The sequence below is a fragment of the Ochotona princeps genome, chromosome 3 (genome assembly GCF_030435755.1).
Source record: "Ochotona princeps isolate mOchPri1 chromosome 3, mOchPri1.hap1, whole genome shotgun sequence".
Taxonomy (NCBI): Eukaryota; Metazoa; Chordata; class Mammalia; order Lagomorpha; family Ochotonidae; genus Ochotona; species Ochotona princeps.
The window spans coordinates 88,142,852-88,163,552 of record NC_080834.1 but is presented as its reverse complement, the minus strand read 5'-3'; the positions used below and the strand labels follow the sequence as shown (position 1 = coordinate 88,163,552).

At 46.9% G+C, this 20,701-nt stretch overlaps 1 protein-coding gene and 1 non-coding gene across 2 annotated transcripts in view; one reads left to right on the top strand and one right to left on the bottom strand.

The window, feature by feature from the left end:
• Nucleotides 1-719: 719 nt before the first annotated feature.
• Nucleotides 720-880, bottom strand: LOC118758991 (U1 spliceosomal RNA). The gene has a single exon (XR_004995919.2). It is a non-coding gene; the product is annotated as a U1 spliceosomal RNA (small nuclear RNA).
• Nucleotides 881-11,123: 10,243 nt separating this feature from the next.
• Nucleotides 11,124-20,701, top strand: part of HACD2 (3-hydroxyacyl-CoA dehydratase 2) — an 84,838-nt gene continuing 75,260 nt past the window's right edge. The window contains exons 1-2 of the mRNA XM_058661985.1: nt 11,124-11,346; nt 13,715-13,832. Coding sequence (XP_058517968.1) covers nt 11,195-11,346; nt 13,715-13,832 — 270 coding nt within the window. The 5' untranslated portion in view covers nt 11,124-11,194. The remainder of the gene's footprint in view (nt 11,347-13,714; nt 13,833-20,701) is intronic.

Below are 20,701 nucleotides of genomic sequence, written 5' to 3'. Positions count from 1 at the left end.
TCTCAGGGATTTCAAGGAGTTTTCATATGTTCTGGAGGCTAATCTTTAAAATTGTATGGTGTCACAAATATCTTCTGCTCTGTACTCTACTTCTTTGCTTGTTTAATGCTTTCTATGGAAAAAACTTTTCTTGTTTTAATATAGTCAGATGTATCAGTCTTCTGATTGATGGCTGGGAATTTTGGTATTGAACCTTCGTGTTGGACCCCCACACATTAAAAAATATATATTTGTTGATGGGCCTGGTGCACTAGCCTAGTGCTTAAAGTCCTCGCTTTGCATGCACTGGGATCCAAAGTGGATGTCGATTCATGTCCCAACTACTCTACTTACCATCCAGCTCCCTGCTTGTGTCCTGGGAAAGCAGTAGAAAATAGCCCAAAGCCTTAGGACCCTGCGCCCATGTGGGAGACCCAGAAGAAACTCCTGGCTCCTGGCTTCAGATCAGCTCAGCTTCGGCTGTTAATGGCAGTTTGGGGAGTGAATCATGGGACAGAAGATCCTCTCTGTTTTTCCTTCTCTCCATAATTCTGACTTTCCAATAAAAATAAAACTAAATCTTTAAAAATATTTATCTATGTTCAAGTCAGAGTGACAGAAAGCAAAGGATGCAGAGAAGAGACCCAACTCTTCTGCTTGCTGATCCACATCCCAAATGGTCACAACAGAGCCTGGAATTCTTCTTCTTCTTCTTCGCTTTTTTTTTTTTTTTTTTTTTGCAGGGGAGAGGGCAAACGCAGTCTCCCACTACCACAAATTATGCAATCGAGTTTCCCATTTTTTGGGAAATTGCAGAATCGCAGGGGTCAGCACATCTGGTGAGCCTCGCCCTGGGAAAACCACCTCCATGACCAGGGTGTCTCCCCTGCCAGGTAAGTATTTAGAACCTGGAATTCCATACAATCCATTGCAATACGGGCACACGCACTTGGGCCATCATCCACTGCCTCTGCAAGAGCATCCAACAGGGAGAGGAATCAGAAAGTGGAGTCACTGAGACTCAGTCTGACTCTCGGAGATGCCAGCATCCCAGCTGGGAGTTTAACCTACTACTGCACAATGCTGATCGCCATACGTGAATTAGTTAACTTAAAAAAACACATTTGTTTATTAATTTTGACACTCAGAGTTACAGAGAGAAAGCAAAAGACTGGGGTGCACACACACACACACACACACACGCAGATCTTTCCTCTGTTGGTTCATCCTTACATGGCTGAAACAACCAGGGCCTGGCCAGGCTGAGGCGGGGAGCTGGACACTTCATCCAGTTCTCCTACGTGGTGGTACAGGCTTAAACACTTGGGCCATCTTCTGTTGCTTTTCCCAGACTGTGAACAGGGAGTTGGGATAATAGTGAAGATCCTAACTAGGCTACAAACCAGCACCCATGGGGATGCCAGCTTTGCAGGTGGCAGCTTTACCTACTATATAACAACGCTGGCCCCCTATACACATACAGTTTTTAAAAAAGATTTCTTTATTTTTACTGGAAAGTCAGATTTATAGAGTGAAGAAGAGACAGAAAAATCTTCCATCTGCTGATTCACTCTCCAAATAGCCACAATGGTTGGTGTGAGCCAAAGCCAAAGCCAGGAGATTCCTCTGGGTCTCCCACATGGGTACAGGGTCCCAAGGCTTTGGGCCGTCCTTGACTGCTTTCCTAGGCCACAATCAGGGAGCTGAAAGGGAAGTGGAGCAGCCAGGGTACAAACCAGCTGGTCATATGGGATCCCGGTGCGTGCAAGGTGAGGATTTTACCCACTAGGCTACCGCGCTGGGCTCCACACATATAATTTTAACCTGCTTGTTAAGCATCACAAAAAAGAGAATAAATGAAAAAAAATATTTTGATTGGGAATGCTTCCAACTTTTAATTAGTTGGAGAGAATGACCATTTTAACCATATTGCACCTTTCAACCTGTGAGCTCAGTAACTATGCATTTCTTTCAAGCTTCTTTAACGCTGCTCAACAAGGCTTTACTTCTCTGCATAGAACTGGAACATTAACCCTGTGGCTATTCAGTTATGCAAGCACACTTAGAAATCACTGAGTGGGATTTTTATCATCACAGGTTTTACATGTGGCAATGCTTTTCCGCAGCTACTGATGCAGACATAATACTTGTATTAATTTCCAGTCACCTCTGTAACAAATCATTGTCAGTGTAATGCATTCAGACACACCTTTACTATCTTACATCTCTGCAGGTCAAAAACTTGACGCAGCTTTCACTGGAAGAACACAAAGAGAATATTCTGGAAGCTCCTTTCTTCCATCTTCAAGGCAATGACATTGCCTCACTGTCTGCCTTTCTTCTGTAGCCATGAGTCCTCTGGCCGACTCTTTCTCCCTCTTCCACTTTCTTAAAAAAAAAAAGTGTTTATTTGACAGTTACAGAGAGAAGAAGAGAGAGACAGAGAGATCTTCCATCTGCTGATTCACTTCCAAAATGCTCACAATGGCCATTGCCAAAGTGAGGACACAGAGAGGCCAGGTCTCCCGTGCGGGTGGCAGGAAGGCAGCTGCTGGAGCCATCTCTGCTGCCTCCCTGAGGAGTTGGGATCACAAGTCAGGGACCCCCACGTGGGAGGCAGGCACCTTAAACCATGAGCTCAACCCTTGCTCCTCTTGGCCTCTTTCAGTTAACTAAGGCAACCACGAACCTCTCTGGGTGAAGTTGACTTTATTGTGCCCACAGCGGATCTTTCTGTTCTTTCTTCTGCACTCCTTTCTTGCCTCTTGGATTTTATAGCAGACTCCTTATCTGTGGTAATTCCTTGCAAGGCCCCCAATGGATGCCTGAAACAGCAGGCAGTTTCAAACCCCATCCACACCATTCTTTTCCGGCACATACATTAGCTATGATGAGGAAACTGATAAATTAGACATGAAGATTAGCAGCTGATAAGGATCATTGCATAACAATATGCTGTAATGAAGTTGCCTGCATCATTCTTCTTGTACTTTGGGGCTATATGTTACTTGGACACACACACTGAGCTGTTAAAATCACAACAATCTGATAACCAAGACCTGCTAAGTGACTGGTGAACAGGTAGCACGTACAGTATGAAAATGCAGGACAAAGGGCTAATAAAGGGTGGGATGGAACAGACAGTGTGAGATTGTCATGTTTCTCAGGCAGGTGTGCAACTTAAAAACTGACAAATTATTGATTTCTGGAATTGTCCATATAATATTTTTGGACTGTGTAGGTAACAAACTGTGAAAAACAAAACCATCATCAAATTAAGACTACTGTACTTTTTTAAGGATTTATTTTTTATTTCTTTGAAAGAGCTACAGAGAGAGGAGAGACTTCCATCTTCTGGTTCACTCTCCAAATGGTGGCAATGGCGAGGTCCGGTCCAGGACCCAGAGAACAGGGCCTCTCCTGGGTCTTCCACGTGAGTGCAGGAGTCCAAGAACTTGGAATATCTTCTGCTGCTTTCCTAGGCACTTTAGCAGGAAGCTGGAGCAGAATGGAGTAGCCTGAATTCAAACCAGTGCCCATATTAGAGTCTAGCATCACAGGTAGAGACTTGGCCTGCTATGTTATGATGCAAGCCCCACTATATAACTTTTTTTCTTTTTTTTTTTTCATTAATTACATTGCATTATGTGACACAGTTTTATAGGCACTGGGATTCCCCCCACCCCTCCACAAACCCTCCCCACATGGTGGATTCCTCCACCTTGTTGCATAACCACAGTTCAAGTTCAGTTGAGATTCTTTCACTGCAAGCACGTACCAAGCATAGAGTCCAGCATCTTATTGTCCAGATAAGTTCAATGGGTATATAACTTTTTAAAGCGCTCTCATTCTTAGTCATTTACTCATGTGGAAACTGCATACTTTATTTCTATTTATCAGTTACTATAGTAATTACAACATGAGTCATTCACTTGCTAAAGTTGAATGTAATTTTTTTTTAAAGATTTATTCATTTTTATTACAAAGTCAGATGTACAGAGAGGAGGAGAGACAGAGAGGAAGATCTTCCGTCCGATGATTCACTCCCCAAGTGAGCCGCAACGGGCCGGTGCTGTGCCGATCCGAAGCTGGGAACCAGGAACCTCTTCCGGGTCTCCCATGCGGTGCAGGGTCCCAAAGCTTTGGGCCGTCCTCGACTGCTTTTCCAGGCCACAAGCAGAGAGCTGGATGGGAAGTAGAGCTGCCGGGATTAGAACCATCGCCCATATGGGATCCCGGGGCTTTCAAGGCAGGACTTGAGCTGCTAGGCTACGCCGCTGGGCCCAAGTTGAATATAATTTTAAAATATTTACTTAGTTATTTGAAAGGCAGAGCTTCAGAAAGACAGACATAGAGAGGAACTTCCATCTGCTGGTTCTGAACCAGACCACCCAAGCCTCACCAGGTCCCCGTCCCCAGAGCTCAGGAACTCAGCTCCCACCACGGAGGTGGACCCCAGGCCCTGAGCCAAGCTACCCAAGCCCTGTCGGGTCCCCCATGCCTGGGACTCATGAACCTGCCATCCATTGGGCCCAGCTGGCATGACTTGCCTCATCTCAGCATCCACAGTGTTATTGCACAGCTTGATCTAGTCTAGTCTGTCCCTTGATCCAGCTCCTACTGGTGGGTGCTGTCGCCTGCCCCAGCCCAGCCCAGCCTGACTGCTGTACCAGTCCTAATGCGAACTGGCTGGTGTTGTGGCCTGATCTGGCTCCTCCTTCCCCCTGCCCTGGTTCTCAGACCTGCCAGTGGGTGTTATGTGCTGAGCAGACTGGTCTGTTCCTAGACCTGACCCACATGTATGCCAGCGGGTACTGTAACCTGGCATAGTCAGAGCTGCTCCTTGCCTTGCTTCTTGCACTCACCTGCAGGGACTGCATCCCAGTGAAGGAGTTTCCCCAAGCTTCTCCATTGAGCCTCCTCCCAGTGGCAGTTCTGGTGCACACCAGTGGGTCGTTGGCACCGGCTGACTTTGTCCACCTCCTGTCCTAACAAGAATATTGGCCTTGCTCAGCCGGCCACACCCATTCTGGTTCTTGTTGTTGGTTGTTGCAGCCCAGTGCTACCTGGTCAGCACCCAGACACAGCTTTCATGTAGTTCAATGGGAGTCAAGAGCCATCCTTGATTGCTTTCCCAGGCCACAAGCAGGGAGCTAGATGGGAAGCAGGGCCACCGGGATTAGATCCGGTGTTCATATTTGATCCTGGCATGTGCAAGGCAAGAACTTTAGCTGCTAGGCTACTGCACAGGGCCCCTGCTCACTTTTTGAAGAACGGCCCAAAGCCTGGGACCCTGCATCTGCGTGGGAGACCCGGAAGAAACTCCTGGCTCCTGGCTTCGGATCAGCAAAGCTCCAGCTGTTGCAGCCACTTGGGGAGTGAATCAATGGACGGAAGATCTCTCCTCCTCTAAGTATATCTGACTTTCCAATTGAAAAAAAAATCTTTGAAAAAATGTTTATTTTTCATCTATTTGAAAGACAGTCTTGGAAAACTCCAAGTGGATGTCTTTCATCTGCTGGTTTACTCTCCAGCTGCCTTCAACAGCCAGGGCTGAGCCAGGCTGATGCCAGAAGCAGGAAACTCCATCCTGGTCTCCCACATAGGTGGCAGCTATAACCCAGCACCAACCCCAGCTTCTGTTCAACACCCTGAGAGTGTACTTACACAATCTCAGACAGCCTGACATTATCAGACTATACAATCAAGGGACCCCCATGCGTTGATAGAAGTGCTACAGATCACAGCTACAGTTGGAACCACTAGCGTGTAGCCCTCTCCAACTAATTTCTTTCCCTTAGTGGCATACATTGAAGATGCCCCCATGTCCTTTCATGGCTTCATAGTCCATTTATCACTGGATAATGTTCCCTTGTCTGAACATACCACAGTTTACCTATTCACCTGCCACAGGGCATCAAGCTTGCTTCGTGAACAAATCGAGCTTACATACACATGTCGTTTCATTTTTATGTCATCTTTTATTGCCTTAAATACTTCATATATGCTTATTTCATATTTCCTGCAATCACGCTGGTACATGAAGATCACGGTTGCTGTTGTTTCTGATTAAACCATAGTGGCTCATCTCCCTCTATGCTTGGTCAGATGTGTGTGAGTATACATGTGTGCTTCCATGCATACATGGGTGTGGCACTTCTTGAAGTTAATTAAGGAAGGGTCCAAGGGCCTACCCTTGTGACATTTTTCTTCAGAAGGACTTATGTCCTGGTGGCATCTGGACCACTTCAGGGTCTCCCCTGGGGGTTCTTAGAGGTTTACGGGCTGTTTTTCAGTCTCAGTGTTGGCATTAGCATTTGTCGCCGGAGCAAGGCTGGTGTTTGTTTCTGTGAATATTATCCTAGTTTCAATTTTCAGTTGTCACCACCACCACCCCTGGTCTCTCCCAACTTCCAGTCCCACTTAGGGGCTATTCACCTTCTTGTCAAGTTCAGCAATGATTTTCTTCAAATGCTGTTTTTGAAATCGTTGGAGCTTTTTTTCCCACCCATGCATGGATTATGTTTTGCTGCATTTTGTCATGGAATGTAGTGGGTCCAAACAAATCCATGCCGCAGTCCCCAGAATGTTGCTTATGGCAAAAGGGACTAGAGCAGAGACTCCTGGCTTGGAGGTGGTAGGAGCGGGGGTGGGATGCGATCCTGGGTCCACTTGTAGGACTCAATAACATGAAATTTGTTCTACGAGAGAGGGTGGAGGCCACAATGTCGCAGCAGATGAAAGTGATGTGGCTGAGGGTCAAGGAATGCAGGCAGCTTCTGGAAGGAAAGAGTGTTGCGACATGGCTGCTTCCTGGGGCCTCCAGATGGAACCAGTCCTGCTGAGCCCTTGCATTTATCCCCCATTAGGGGTCATGGTGTGCTTGTGACCTGCAAGACTTTAAGAGAATAAATTTGTGCTGTTTTTAAATCGTTGGCAAATGTGCTGGCTCATTGCTGAGTCAATAGGAAATGAATGCATGGAAGACTGTTCTTTTCAGACAAGTAAACACACAGTTATTGAAGAACTTCCAGGGCTTCTTTAGCATGTCTTGGTCTATACTGAAATCCCCCAGCACTCAAGGCCCAACTATTTACCTGCACTTGCTTTTGTCCTTTGTGTCACGGGCTCTGCCTCGGCCTTCTGTGGATGAACTTCTCACCTTTCCTTGCTTCCCAGCAGCACTTACTCCAGTCCTCCCTTTACGACTCCACTCCATTCCTCAAGAGGCCTTTTCCAGCCCTGTCTCCCTCACTGCACACTGCTCTGTGGTCCAGAGAGCTCGAGTATTGCTCACACATCCCTTGGGGGCTCTCTGCAGTTTATCTGTTCAACTCTTGTCCCAGACCAGGCCTGAGCCGCTGGGCTGTAGACGGTACACAGCCAGCATCTCTTTATACCTGCAGTATTTGCTTTCTGTGGCTGTGGTGACAAATGACTGCAAACAAGGCACCTCAAAACCAGCATGTTCCCCAGCATCGAGCCTTGGCGGGGTGGGGCCTCACCCTCTCTCCTGGGGGAGAGCCCACCTGCCAGGCGGAGGTGGCTGCATCACCACAGTGTAGGCCTCTATTTTCACTCTGCCTCATCCTCTGTAGATTCTCTTACTCCTCTGTGTATCAATGTTATTGGGATATATATGATTGCATTTCAGGCCCACCCACATAACCCTATATCATCTTCTCATCACAAATGACAAACTGAAATTCATCTCAAAGATGCTTTTCCCAAATACATTCATCGACCCTGAGCACTTGCTATCATTGTCTCTTATGGAGTCACCTTCCATGCCTGCCAGCACCCATTCCCTTTGACTAGTATCACCCCTTTTGTAGTAAGAAGGAGAACCTCACTTCCCCAAACTCTGGGCACACCCCTCCCTTACCATGGGTTTAAGACCTGACCAGTCTGGGTATTTTGTTCCCTCTAGCCACAATAATTGACTCAGTGCTGGGCACATGGCTCAAGACAAAATAATGAGATTGATTTCCAAGACTTCTGCTTGAATAGGAAGGAAACATGGTTTTTCTCCTAAGGCTCTTAGATTACGCAAAATAGATGTATTTACTCACTGTCTGGAAAGCTTACATGGAAGAACTCAAAAAAGTTAAAGAGCAGCAGGTACCAGGCCTCAAGGACTAGAGCCAAAACTCAATGCCCCAAGACATGCCCTCCCCACTCATATCTGTCTGGTTTCTTTCCATCAAATATCTTTCTCAAAACCAGCGTTGTGGTATATCACACTAATCTTCCACCTGCTGCGCTGGCATTTCATATGGACACTGGTTCTAGTCCCGGCTGCTTCACTTCTGGGCCAGCTTTCTGCTTGTGGCCTGGGAGAGAGGATTGCCTAAATCCTTGGGACCCTGTATCCACGTGGGAGACCTGAAACAAGCTCCTGGTTTTCTAATCAGCTTGGTTCTAGCCATGACAGTCATGTGAAGAGCATTTCTCTTTCTCGGTAAACTTGCCTTTCAAATAAAAATAAAATAAAGCTTTAAAAGAAATCTTTTTCTTTTTCATGCAACAAGAGTCTTGGGATTGCAGCCCTTCTTCACACACCTGGCCAACACTCCCCGTTGGCATCTGCCTATCAGTTTCCCTGAACTCTGATGATATCTGCTTGTGCTGTCAGCATCCTAAGATTGAAAGAATCCCTTTCCCCAGGGAAACCACGAATGAGCTAGGCTGCATCATGTTGCCAGAGAAGGTGAAAGCGACAGCAGGAAACGCAGAAATGAATCACCGTCAACAAGAAAATACCTCCGTCTCTCACAAAATTTGTACTTTAATGAGAGAAATCACACAAACAATATGTGAAATTACTGAGGGGCTGACATTGTGGCATAATTGATTAATTCACTACATGTTGGTCTGTTACTCTTATCCAAAAATAACTGTCTTCATATCTAATACCATTCCCCTCCCTGCCGCCTTAAGTTCGAGTCTCCATCCAGCTCCCAGTTATTGCGCCTACAAAAGCTCAACCCAATTGCTTGGGCCTCTCTGCACCCATGTGGGAGACCCGAAAGAAGCTTCTAGATCCTGGTTCCTGGCTTCAGCTTGTCATAGCCCCGGCCATTGTGACCAAGTAGGGATTAAGGAACAGCTGGAAAAGCTCCATCTCTCCCTCTGTGTCTCTGTAACCCTGCCTTTCATATATTAAAGAAAAAAAAACAACAACACTGAGGTATGTATCATATTGTATAGGGAGAATGAGTCATTCCAGAAATTCAGGGAAACTTCCCTTAAGGGCACAATGTCAGAACGTAGGTTAGGAGGAGGAAAGGCGGAATAGAGCTTGTTCTAGGCAGTGGGAACAGTGTGTGCAAAGGCCCTGTGGCAGGAGGCAGCACTGCTGCCTAGGTGACTGGAGACCCATATGGCTAAGGAGGGAGGGCAGGGTAGTAAGTGACACTGTGAGGGGGGCGGGGATCAGACCGTGCAGACCACTGTAAGCCACAATAAATACTTTACGCTTCATCTGCAGTGCCACTGGAAATTCACTCCTAGTCTTAAGGCAGCGGGCAGGGGAAAGGTGTTAGGAACACAGTCGTATTTGGACAAGAGCATGCTGACTGCATCAGAGAGAAGGCTGGCGTTGGGCCCAAGCACCACAAGCACACACAGTAAGTTTTAAATTGATTTCCAATGTTCAAGAGTTTTATACATTCCTACTTCCTCCTACTTTCCCATTAAGTAGATTATATTGGGAAAAACACATCCGCTAAATGGAAGAGAAAAGCTTTTAGATGACTGTTTTTGCAAAATGCCTAACTTATTTCTTTTGCAAAAATAATCCCTCTCTCCCTCCTTCCATCACAGCCGGCAACCTGGATCTGCCAAGTTACTCTTGAAGGAAATCAGGAAAAGAAAGCATGGCATTTGTACACAGCCCAGAGCAGTAAAGGATGAACCTGCTTGTGAGTTCTATTCTCCAAGCCTCACCCGGACTCTCAAATCTGTAGCCCGCATTTCTCCCCTCGAACTTCATCTTATCTATTTAGTAACTAATTCTAGAGGATGAAAAAAAAAATCCTGGCTTATTCTTTCCTCTAGAACTCAGTTCCCTCTAGTGGCTCACAATGGCTTTTACTCATATCGTCTTTTCTACTAGACCAACAAACCCTATGAGATTCGTTTCTAAAATATGTCTAGAAAAATTCCGTTTTCATCACCTCCATTGCTACCGCTCAGGCCTGATAGCACTCTGGTGTGCATTACTGTAGTAATTTCCTAATCAGTAGCACTTGTCATCAACAAATACGTATTTATTTTCATCCAGCTCTAATCTCCAGGAGACCAGAGACTTTTCAGTGCCTCGAACCGCAGTGCATCCTTGTAGACCCGTCCATAAATATCTAATGGAAAGAATGTATAGCTGTTCTATATCACATACACAGATATGATTTTGTTTGGCTCTGAGAAAACGGATGGTTAGGGAAGAGCCTTTTCTTACAAATGAAGAACCCCCTAAAACCAAGAAATGAATGGGAAGTGGGGTCAGCCCGCTCCACAAGTTGCTCGTTTCCCCCTTTTCCAGCTAGGCCAACAGTCCTGCAACTTTAGCCACTGCGGGAATAAAGCGGCTCCTTCCCCCAGCATCATCAGGCACCCTCAGCCAGCCGCCTCCGGCCTCCACGGGCGAGCCGACGCCGGGCCCTGGACCACAGAGCTTCGCCACCGAACAGCGCTAGCGACAAAGTCAAAGGGCCAGGAAGAAACTTTCAGCCACTGTAACCTCCGACCTGGCCACCAAGCAAAACAAGTGAGCCCTCCTAAAAGGACTGGTCCCGGGCGGCTCCTGGGATTGATGGGAAGTCGGCGTCATCGCCCTGATCCAAAATGACAGAATATTCGTGATGAAGATAGGACCCACGGTGACTGCTTTTGCTGCAACGGTAAGGAGGCGGCTAGGCGAGCTGAGATCTCCATTGACCTAATCAAAGATGGCGCCAGAGCTTGCTGCTGGCAGCGCGCAGGAAGCTGGGATTACCCTGATCCAAGATGGCGACGCCGGCAGAGGTGAGCCGAGGGGTGGAAGGGCCGGGAGCGTCTGTGCCCTCAGTCAAGATGGCGGCCGCCGTGGGCGCTGTCCCCGGCTCCGCCCCGCGGCCCCCGCCCCGCCTCTGCCGAGTCCCTCTCTCCGCCCCCTCGCCTCGCCGAGTCCGGCCTGAGGCGCTCGCGCACCGAGAGCGGGCTGCTGGCTCTGGACATGGCGGCGTCGGCGGCCACTGCGGCGACCAAGGGGAATGGGGGAGGCGGTCGGGCCGGGGCCGGCGAAGCCAGCGGCCCTCGAAAGAAGAAAGGCCCAGGGCCTCTGGCCACGGCGTACCTGGTCATCTACAATGTGGTGATGACCGCGGGGTGAGGCTGGGGCTCGGGGTGACGGGGAGCGAGCCCGGCCCGGGGGCTGGGGAAGGCGCGACCCGCCGCGCGCTGGGTAGCGGTGGCCGGTCGGTGTCCCCGGTGCCCGGGGCGCTGAGGGCGGCCGCGCGTCAGGCCGGCCCCGGTGCCTACCGACGAGCTCCCGCCTGCACGGGGCACGAAGCCAAGTTCCTAGGCACCGGGTAAAAGAGGAGATGTGGACGCCGAGAGGCGCTGCCTTGGGAGGAGCGGGTGGGCTGGCCGGTTGTGGGTGCTGGTGTGGGGGGCGGTGGCGGGCCACCCGCAGCGTGGGTCCCTGCACCGCCGTGCAGGTTGCAGCCGAGGGGAGGGGAGGGGCCGTGACTGCGGAGCTGACCATTCATTCAATCCAGCCTGAGCTTTGGACCAAAAGGGGATGAAAGAGCGATCAAACTTTTGAATGAGCGCAGACTTTGTAGGAGGGAGTTAGTTTGGGGTGCCGGGGAGGCGGGAGGGAGTGGACCCTAGCAGCAGGTGTTCCTTCTGGTTCTGACACTGGTTAGGCTAAGTGACTGTGGGGTAGTAGTCGCCCTCTTCCACCAGATGCGCCCTTGTTTTCTTCTTTAAAACTCCGACAGTTGGGCAGGGGATCTCAGGGTCCTCCAGCCCTGTCCCTTCCTGTTTTTTTCTGGTGTACATCACAGGATCAGGCTGTGGTTATGTGTTTTGAAATTGCATTCCTTTGTTTAATAATAATAATAATAATATCCCCAGCATCTTGTTAGGAAAAACCTCATGCAGACAGAAAAGTGGGCTGGAGAACCAGGGTGGCCGTCCAGTAGGTGATGCCCTGGCAGGGCCCTGTGGTGAGACTTTCAGAATAAGCCCGTTCCCTGTGTCTTTGCCTTCTACCTGGGTCCCCTCCCTGGAGAGCTGAGCTTGTGTAGTCCTCAGAGGGCTACAGCACACCTGTGGATACCCTACACTCCCTCTCCTTTTCCTAAACGCAAGTGCTAATGTATGTGGACATTTTCATGAAAAAAAAAATAGATATCCTTGAAGGAGTGTAGCCCTATTGCTAGTATTATAAACAGTAGATGTTGAAACCTTTCATCAGAAAAGTTGTGTCTTGCTTAAGGATTGTACAACCTATTAGTAAAAGTTCTGGATCGAGAGTGTTGTAAGTTTCCTTTCACATAATGTCCATATGGATGGGCTTTAAAAGAACATTCTGTATTCTCTGTGTGTTTATATATAAAACTCTTAGTTTCTTGGAAAGGAGTATTGCATGGAAGAAGGATTTTAGCTACATAAATCTTTATTTGTGGGCCCAGAACCTGGAGATCGGGGTGAAAGGTAAGGAATGGTGCCCTGAAGGAGGTCAGGAAATTGAGGTGAGAAAAGTCAGGTAAGCCTCAAATCTAACAGACAAGAGCAGTATTGATTTCTGTTGATGCTGGGCCACTTACTCCAGTAAGGATATCGTTTCTTTTACAAACTTGTGTTGGCCGTTCTTGGGCCATAGTTACCATAAATGACAGAGTCGGTGTCCCACTGCCCAGCTGACATCGTACCCATGGGGCCTTCTGCAACTGCCTTTTGCAGACGCATGGAGCTTAATAGCAGAGGGCCAATGGCTTCAGCATGGAAGTTAGCAAAGTCAAGATCCAGGCCCTGATCCTGAGTCCTGAGGACAGGGTGGTGCAGAATGTAACAGTAACAAAGAGCTGTGTGCTGACGTGGCTTCCCTGTTTGGTGTTTTTCTAATCAGTAAGACTGTTGATCTGGTTTTCTTCTCTGAGATGGTTATGGGACAATCTACTAAAAACAACAAAGAAGCCCTTTATTAAAAAAAAAAAAAGCCAAACCTTTTATCCATATTTCATTCAAAAAGGATTGATTTTATGGTATGGGTATGAGTATGATTTAACGCTACAGGTGTGTTCCAGTGCTACACATCTAAGAATAGTTATAAAACATCTTCACTAGTTATTATTGAAGACCCTTCAACAGTGCAGGCTTTCCACATTTTCCTCAAATAGTCCTTTTCTCTTGTTTAAGACTTTCTGGCACCTGGGCTGAGTTGCACACAAACTCTTTTAGTTTAGTATCTTCATTTCTGTCTTGTTCTCAACAGGACAGCTGCCAAAAAGCTAGGCTGCAGAGGGGGTGAAGTGTGCCAGACACCCTGGGCAGAGTGGGGTGCTACTGTGCCGCAGCACCTTCCTGGCCCCCCTCTTGGTGTTCGAGAGCCGCAGGTGTATGGGTGGGAAATCCAGGACCCTGATTCTGAGCATCATCTGTAGTGCTGTTTATGGCCGCGTCCTTGTGTTAACCTTCAGTTCTGCTTAGCCTTTCTCCCTCTGATCACTTGTTTCTCTTTTTTCAGGTGGCTGGTTATAGCGGTCGGGCTGGTCCGGGCATACCTGGCTAAGGGCAGCTATCACAGCCTTTATTATTCCATTGAAAAGCCTTTGAAATTCTTCCAAACTGGAGCCTTACTAGAGGTGGGTCCTGAGCTTTACCTGTTGCTGATCGCATACTCCTTTGTCAAGTAGAAGTAGCCCTGTCTCTGAGGAATTGGCTTTAGATTTAGATTTTTGTCTCATGAAATATTACGATGGCTATCTTTTTTTTTTTTTTAGCTTCCAGTCCAGGCACATCCCATTTGTATTGCTCAGAATGTATTTTTTTTAAAGATTTGTTTATTTTTATGACAAAATCAGATATACGGAGAGTAGGAGTGACAGACAGGAAGATCTTCCATCTGATGATTCACTCCCCAAGTGAGCGCAACGGCCAGTGCTGTGCCGATCTGAAGCCAGGAGCCAGGAACTTCTTCCGGATCTCCCATGCGGGTGCAGGGTCTCAAGGCTTTGGGACATCCTTGACTACTTTCCCAGGCCACAAGCAGGGAGCTGGATGGGAAGTAGAGCTGCTGGGATTAGAACCGGTGCCCATATGGGATCCTGGTGTGTTCAAGGCAAGGACTTTAGCCACTAGGCCACTGTGCCGGGCCCTAGAATGTATTTGTATTGAATTTTTACTAGAAATCAAATATTACTGGAGACGATTGTACTAGGAGTTTGAAACATCTCTTCTTGGGCTCTGCTTTCTCTATGAGGCAGGAAGCATCTGTATTTCCAGCTACTCCAGGGCAGGGTTCCAGTTGACCCTGCTTAGAACCACTTTGACTTTAGCCCATGATGCAGGATACTGGATTACGCAGGCCTGGTACACATGTCCTGTCCTTTTGGCCAAGAGACTCTAGGTTTTGTTTGTGAAGCGCGGAGCAGGGCAGTGGTTTGGGGTGCCCAGAATCAATGGCTGCCCTGGTGCCTTGTGGAGGTGGCCTTCAGGTCATAGGAGGAACTGGGTTCAGTTTCATTCCACTTATCCCTCCTTGGTGGTTTTACCCCTGGCCTGATTTGAGCACCAGAACTGTGGAACTTTATCTAGCAAACCATCTGCCTCCATTAGGTAAGGTATGGTGCCTTACGGCTCAACCTCACCCTAAAGGACCAAAAGCTATCGTTTGGGTTTTTTGAGTGTTTTTGTTTTGTGTTCCCTTACACTGCAGAGGAATTTCAGGACTGTCCAAGGCCGTGAGGCGGGAGTGGCGTTGACCTTGGGCTTGGAGCCTGGAATCCCAGTAGCCATATTTCAAGTCTGCCACTTTTAATCACCAACGCTGTGAATCCAGCTCAGGTTAAAGGAGGTGTTGAAAGTCTCCTCCTGCCATAAGAGTTTGCGCCTAAGAAGCAGTAGCAAATCCTGATGGGAGCCACTCTTTGCACTCAGGGACTTGCCTTGCTTTGGAGGGGGCTCAGTAGCCTCTGGTGGCTCACAGCTCTGGCCAGCCATAAAGGAACAACATGGGGTGAAGCCCTGAGAAGCCAATCAGTGCTTATACTCAGATGACTTAAAGGTGGTTCTCTCTTTATGACTTTGTACTATTGCAAATATGTTTAAAAATTTTTAAAATACATCTTAGGGTAGGTAGGGGCACTGAACATTGCGAGCCAAACAAAATCCATTCAGGAGCCAAGTCTTAGACTTTCCTATTGGATTTCCCCCCTATTGGATTTCTCACAGGGATTTCGGAAAATATTGTTGGATTTTCAGTTTTATCTGTGTTGTTCCCACTTTGAACCAATGTGGTGACAGATCCTGGATTTAATTCTGGGAAGACATCTGCACGTGGAGAAGCAACAACCCCAAGAGCCACACAGACAATAGCCATTGCACAGGTCCATGGAGACTGGGATGTACTGCAAGCTTGCTGCACCGGCTTCCTGTGCACCAGGTCAAGGTGTATCTGGCCTGCCCCCTAGTCTATATCGGGTCATAATTAGATGCCTGTGGTGGGTTGACACATATATCAGCCTTATGGGCATGACTGGTGCTTGACAATCTGTGCTGTTTACAGAAGGAGAAAATGAATCCAAGGAAACCAGCCCCGCAGTTTACTTAAAAGAAAGGTAGAAGTGACACATTCTCAAACTCCAAGTCCTCTTAGGAAAATTACACGTTGCTTTATAAAAGTCTCAAGCAAGTGCAGAAGTGTGAGTGGCAGTATAAAACAAAAAGCAGCCTACAGTGTAAAAAAGCTGGATGAGTTGTTGTTGCAAAATGAATATGGCTACAAGGATATATTGAGTTGGTGGTAAGATCATGCAGCTTTTTCTAAAATGAACTTAATTTTTTTTCTCTGCATCTTTATTCAGTAATGTCTTGATGTTTTTGTTAGACAATTTTCAAAATTACCACACAGGTAATACTTGAAATAAGCAAAGCTGGTTTTCAGTTTTCTCTCACCAGACAAGCTTACAAGTTTACAAGTTTAGTTCTGTTTTTTTTTTTTTTTTTTAGTTCTGTTTTTCCATAAATTGTCTGGGAAATGATGGTTGCTGTGATGGTTGAGCTGGTGCTCATAAGGACTGTGAGATTGCCTTGGCTGGGTAATGACATTAGAACGGTTGTCCAGAAGTCACAGAAGACTCAGCTAGCTTAACCATTGAGAAGGGGTGAAGTCTATGCATTTGGGACACCCCAGGGAATGAGTCCAGGGCATGGCCTTGAACCACGCTAGAGGACCGTAGGGAATCCAGGAGTTCTGGCTGCCTCGCTCATCTCTGCTCTCCTCGCAGTCTCCATCTCTGCTCCATCATTCTCCTCCAAACTCGTTCTCTCAGCTTATTAGTCTACATGACAAGTGATGTTAACAGTCAGAAGTTCCAACTCACTCTTGGAATCAAGAGAGCAAAGTTGGAAAGAAAATCTTACTCCCTGTTCTGTATTTCCAGGAAAGAGCCTAGCTGGCCCAGTTTGAGCCAGGGGCTCCTTCCTGGTTGGGTCCCCAGGAATACTCATTCCTGGATCAGTTTCCTGCAGACAGGAACAGGGTCATAGTAACCACGTAAGGGAGTTGGAGAGAAGGGGCAATTCTAGAAAAAGAGGTGCTGGATGGACTACCCAAGAAGTATTTTTTGAAATACTCACAAGATACAGTAGAATGGGGATTGTGGCATGTGAGGTGATTTATAAACTGACAATCTAGTAAAATGTTGATAGACAGTGTTGTGAATTAGGAGCCCAGTGAGTGACTAATGCATGGTGTTGAATCTTGAGTAATCTTGAAAGTGCCGTTCATGGATGAATATTAGGTGATAGGCTGCATCAGATAAGAATGAATGAATTACTGAGATGTGTTCTGCCTGGATGAACCTTGAAAACACACCAAGTAGGAGGAGGCAGACCCAGGAAGTGACAAGTAGACTGGTTGCATATATATGCGATATCAAGAATGGGCAAGCCCATGGAGACAGAACAAGTAGACTGGTTGCCAGGGACTAGGAAGGAGTTACGGCACATGACTACTAATGGTCAACCATTGCTTTTTAAGGTGATGAAAATGAGGTGGCATGATGGCCTAGTAGCTAAATCCTTGCCTTGCATGTGTTCGTATTCCAGCTGCTCTACCTCCCCTCCAGTGGTTGCAAGATCTGTCTTTCCTTCTCTGTGTAAATGTGCCTTTCCAATAAAAATAAAAGTAAATCTAAGGCAAGGAAAATGTTGGTCAGCCCCTAAACACCCCTGAGTGGTAGATTTTAAAAGGATGAATTTTGTGATTGATGAATTATCTGTTTTCTTTAAAGTACTGTTCATCTTAATGGAGTTATGGATGCATTTTTTCACTTTCCATTCATTTGGGAGGGACCCATGATATGATAGTCATTGAGAAAGCAGACCGTCTTTCTAGCACGGTTGAATCAAGCTTTAAAATTAGGAGGTTATATGCTGTTACCTGCTGGTTTAAAATCTTTCTTGAGAGAATTTGAATTTTGAAACTGTCTTCAGCTAACTTAAGACTGTAAATATAGCAAAAGCACTTCCACAAGCCCATGATTGGATTTGCCCCGTGACTGACAGGATTTGAATGGGTTGAGGATTGTTTAGCAAAGACGTTGGCTGCTGAGATGGCACAGACCATCTGCAGCCTGTGTATGTCACTGGACGTCTCTCACCTGCCCCTCGCCTTCTGGAAATGTGCAAGGAACCACAGGAGCTCCTCTTCTCTACAAAATCCTTCCACTGCTTCCACTGTGCCCTTCTCCGTAAGGCAGAAGCAGCCAGGTTCTTTTCTGTTTTTGCCTAGAATTGATGCAGGGCTGTGTCTAAGATGATGACACTGGCTTTGGGGACTGGTAAAAAAGCAGACTGCATTTGCCATAGCTTCTCACTTTACCACTTTCTCAGCCCATCTGTATTCCTGTCTATCCTATCAGTCTCTGTCTTTTAAAAAGATTTATTTGGGTCCCAGTGTAGTGGCCTAGTTGCTAAAGTCCTCACCTTGCACATGGGTGCCATATGGGTGCCGGCTCATATCCTGGCAGCCCTGCTTGTGGCCTGGGAAAGCAGTTGAGGACGGCCCAAAGCCTTGGGACCCTGCATCCTTGTGAGAGACCTGGAGGAGGCTCCTGGCTTCGGATTGGTTCAGCTCTGGTCATTGCGGTCACTTCGGGAGTGAATCATCAGACGGAAGATCTTTCTATCTGTGTCTCCTCCTCTCTGTATATTTTACTTTACAATAAAAATACATAAACCTTAAAAAATAAATTAAAAAAATAAAAAGATTTATTTGAAAGGCAGAATGACAGTCAAAAAGGAAGAGACAGAGAGAAACATATTGTCCATTGGCCTGGTTCACTGCCCAAATGCCTGTATAGACAGCGGTAGACCAGATGGAAGCCTGGGACCTGAAACTTCTGGGTCTCCCATATGGGTGGCAGGGGCCCAATCACTGGAACCATTTTCCATTGCTTTCCCAGGCACATTATCAGGGAGTTGGATTGGAGCCGGATGGAAAGACGAGCAGCTGGAACTTGAACCCAAGCCCCTGTGTGGGATGTCTGCCTTACAGGCATCAGCTTAATGCACTATGCCACAACTCCTATCCCTCTAGTCTGATTCTTCCTGCCTCACCTCCTAATTCTCTGTCTTTTGATGTAATATCAGGAGCCTGATCTGGGGTATTTCTTTGAAAACAGTAAGAACCTTAAAAATTTGGAGTGTTTTTAAGAAGACAACCCTGTTTTTTCTCGCTGCCAGTTTTTCTGTTGTGGCACAAACACTGGAGTGGGGTGAGGTGCCATGGCAACACTGGGTGGGCAGGCTCTGTGCTGTCATTGCCAACAGCACATCCTAGATTTGCTTCTATGAACTGATTTGAGCAGGCATCCATCATAATGTTTCTTCTTTGGGTGCAAACATGCTGATTTCCCAGTAATATTTAGACCTCAAAAAAAAAAGTTAGAGAAGCAAACTGTATGCAGATTTTATCCCACCTTTATTCTGAAAATTCATTTTAAGAAAATCAGTCTCTAGAAGAGATCTCTGACAAGCTAGCAGAACAAGTCACAGTGGAGAGATACCTAACACAAACTAGAATGACAAGAAATCCCAGAAAAGCCAGTTTCAAAAGCAATGTAGAAACAAGAGGGGGAAAATGAACTTGGGTATAATTAAGCAATGTCACAACATTGAAAGGAAGGGAGTGTGTAGGAAACAGGAACCCACCCACGCAGGCATCACTGCCTGAGAACTCCAAGCAAATCGAGCAGATAAGCGACCTCGTGACTATGGACAGGGATGTGCTGGAATTTAGAGAAAGAACTAAAAATATAGATGGCAGCAGTGTGAACCTGAAGATATAAGAAAGGCAGAGCTGTCTGTCCTGGTCTCTGATAAAGTGTTTTGTTGGGCAGAAGCCATTGGAAAATTTTCAGAGTTCATCCTTTTGTGATGTAAAACAACATTCCAAACTATAGGACTCTGAGCACATCAGTGTAATACGTTGTTAGACTAAGGGATGCACAGTACTCTAAGCAGACTTGAGGAGTGTATGGAAGGAGTGTACGTACCACTCCTCCCCGACAATTACTGCAGCAGTAGGACCAGTCTACCTAGAAATCCTGCTGAGCCTGTACAGGCTTTCCAGGAGTAAGGCTCCTAGAGGAACTGGAGGAGGTTGGAGCAGACTTTTCCAAACTGAAAGCCTGCCTCTGTGTCATCGTTGGGAGAGTGTGGAGTTCCACAGAGCAGCTACTTGCCAAGAACAAATTACCTACCCTTCCTGGGTACCTCCTTACTAGGATTTTGAACTTCAACAGAGAAGCAGTTTCCAACAGGAAAGAAAAACATTTTTTAAAAATCATAGAAACAGAACAAGTTGAGAACCTTAGCCTTTGATGGGAAACAAAATCCATGTGAAGCTAGCAAAAAGCATTGGGTTCTTACAGGCAGAGACATTTTGAAACCTCTTGCAAAAAGTCATGACACTCCGGGGAGATATTGTGACTCAGGGATTAAGCACTTGCTCTTGCTGCTAGCATCTCATTGTGGAGTGCTGGTGTAGGTCGTGGTTGCCCTGCTTCTGATTCAGCTCCCTGCTACTGCACCTGGGAAAGCAGTGGAAGATGGCCTGAGCACTTGATCCTGTGCCACCCACATGAGAGACTGGGGTGGAGTTCCTGGCTCCTGGCTTTGGCCTTACCCAGCCCTGGCCATTGTGGTCATCTGGGACATGCACCAGCACATGGGAGTTTTTCCTCTCTCCTCCCACCCTGGTCACTCTGCATTTCCCATACTCAATTGAATCTTTACCTCTCCCCACACTCCTCCCCTCCACGGTAAAGTTTCACAAGGTTCTTTCAAGTTCCGTAACTTCTTTTAAGATGTATTTGTGTGAAAGGCAGACACGAAGCCACAGAGACTTAAACCAAGGCAATCTAGCATGGCATGTCAATATTGCAAGCAGTTGCGTAATCTGCTGTGTCATAAAATTGTGATAAGATATTTAACAGTTATGAGCAAA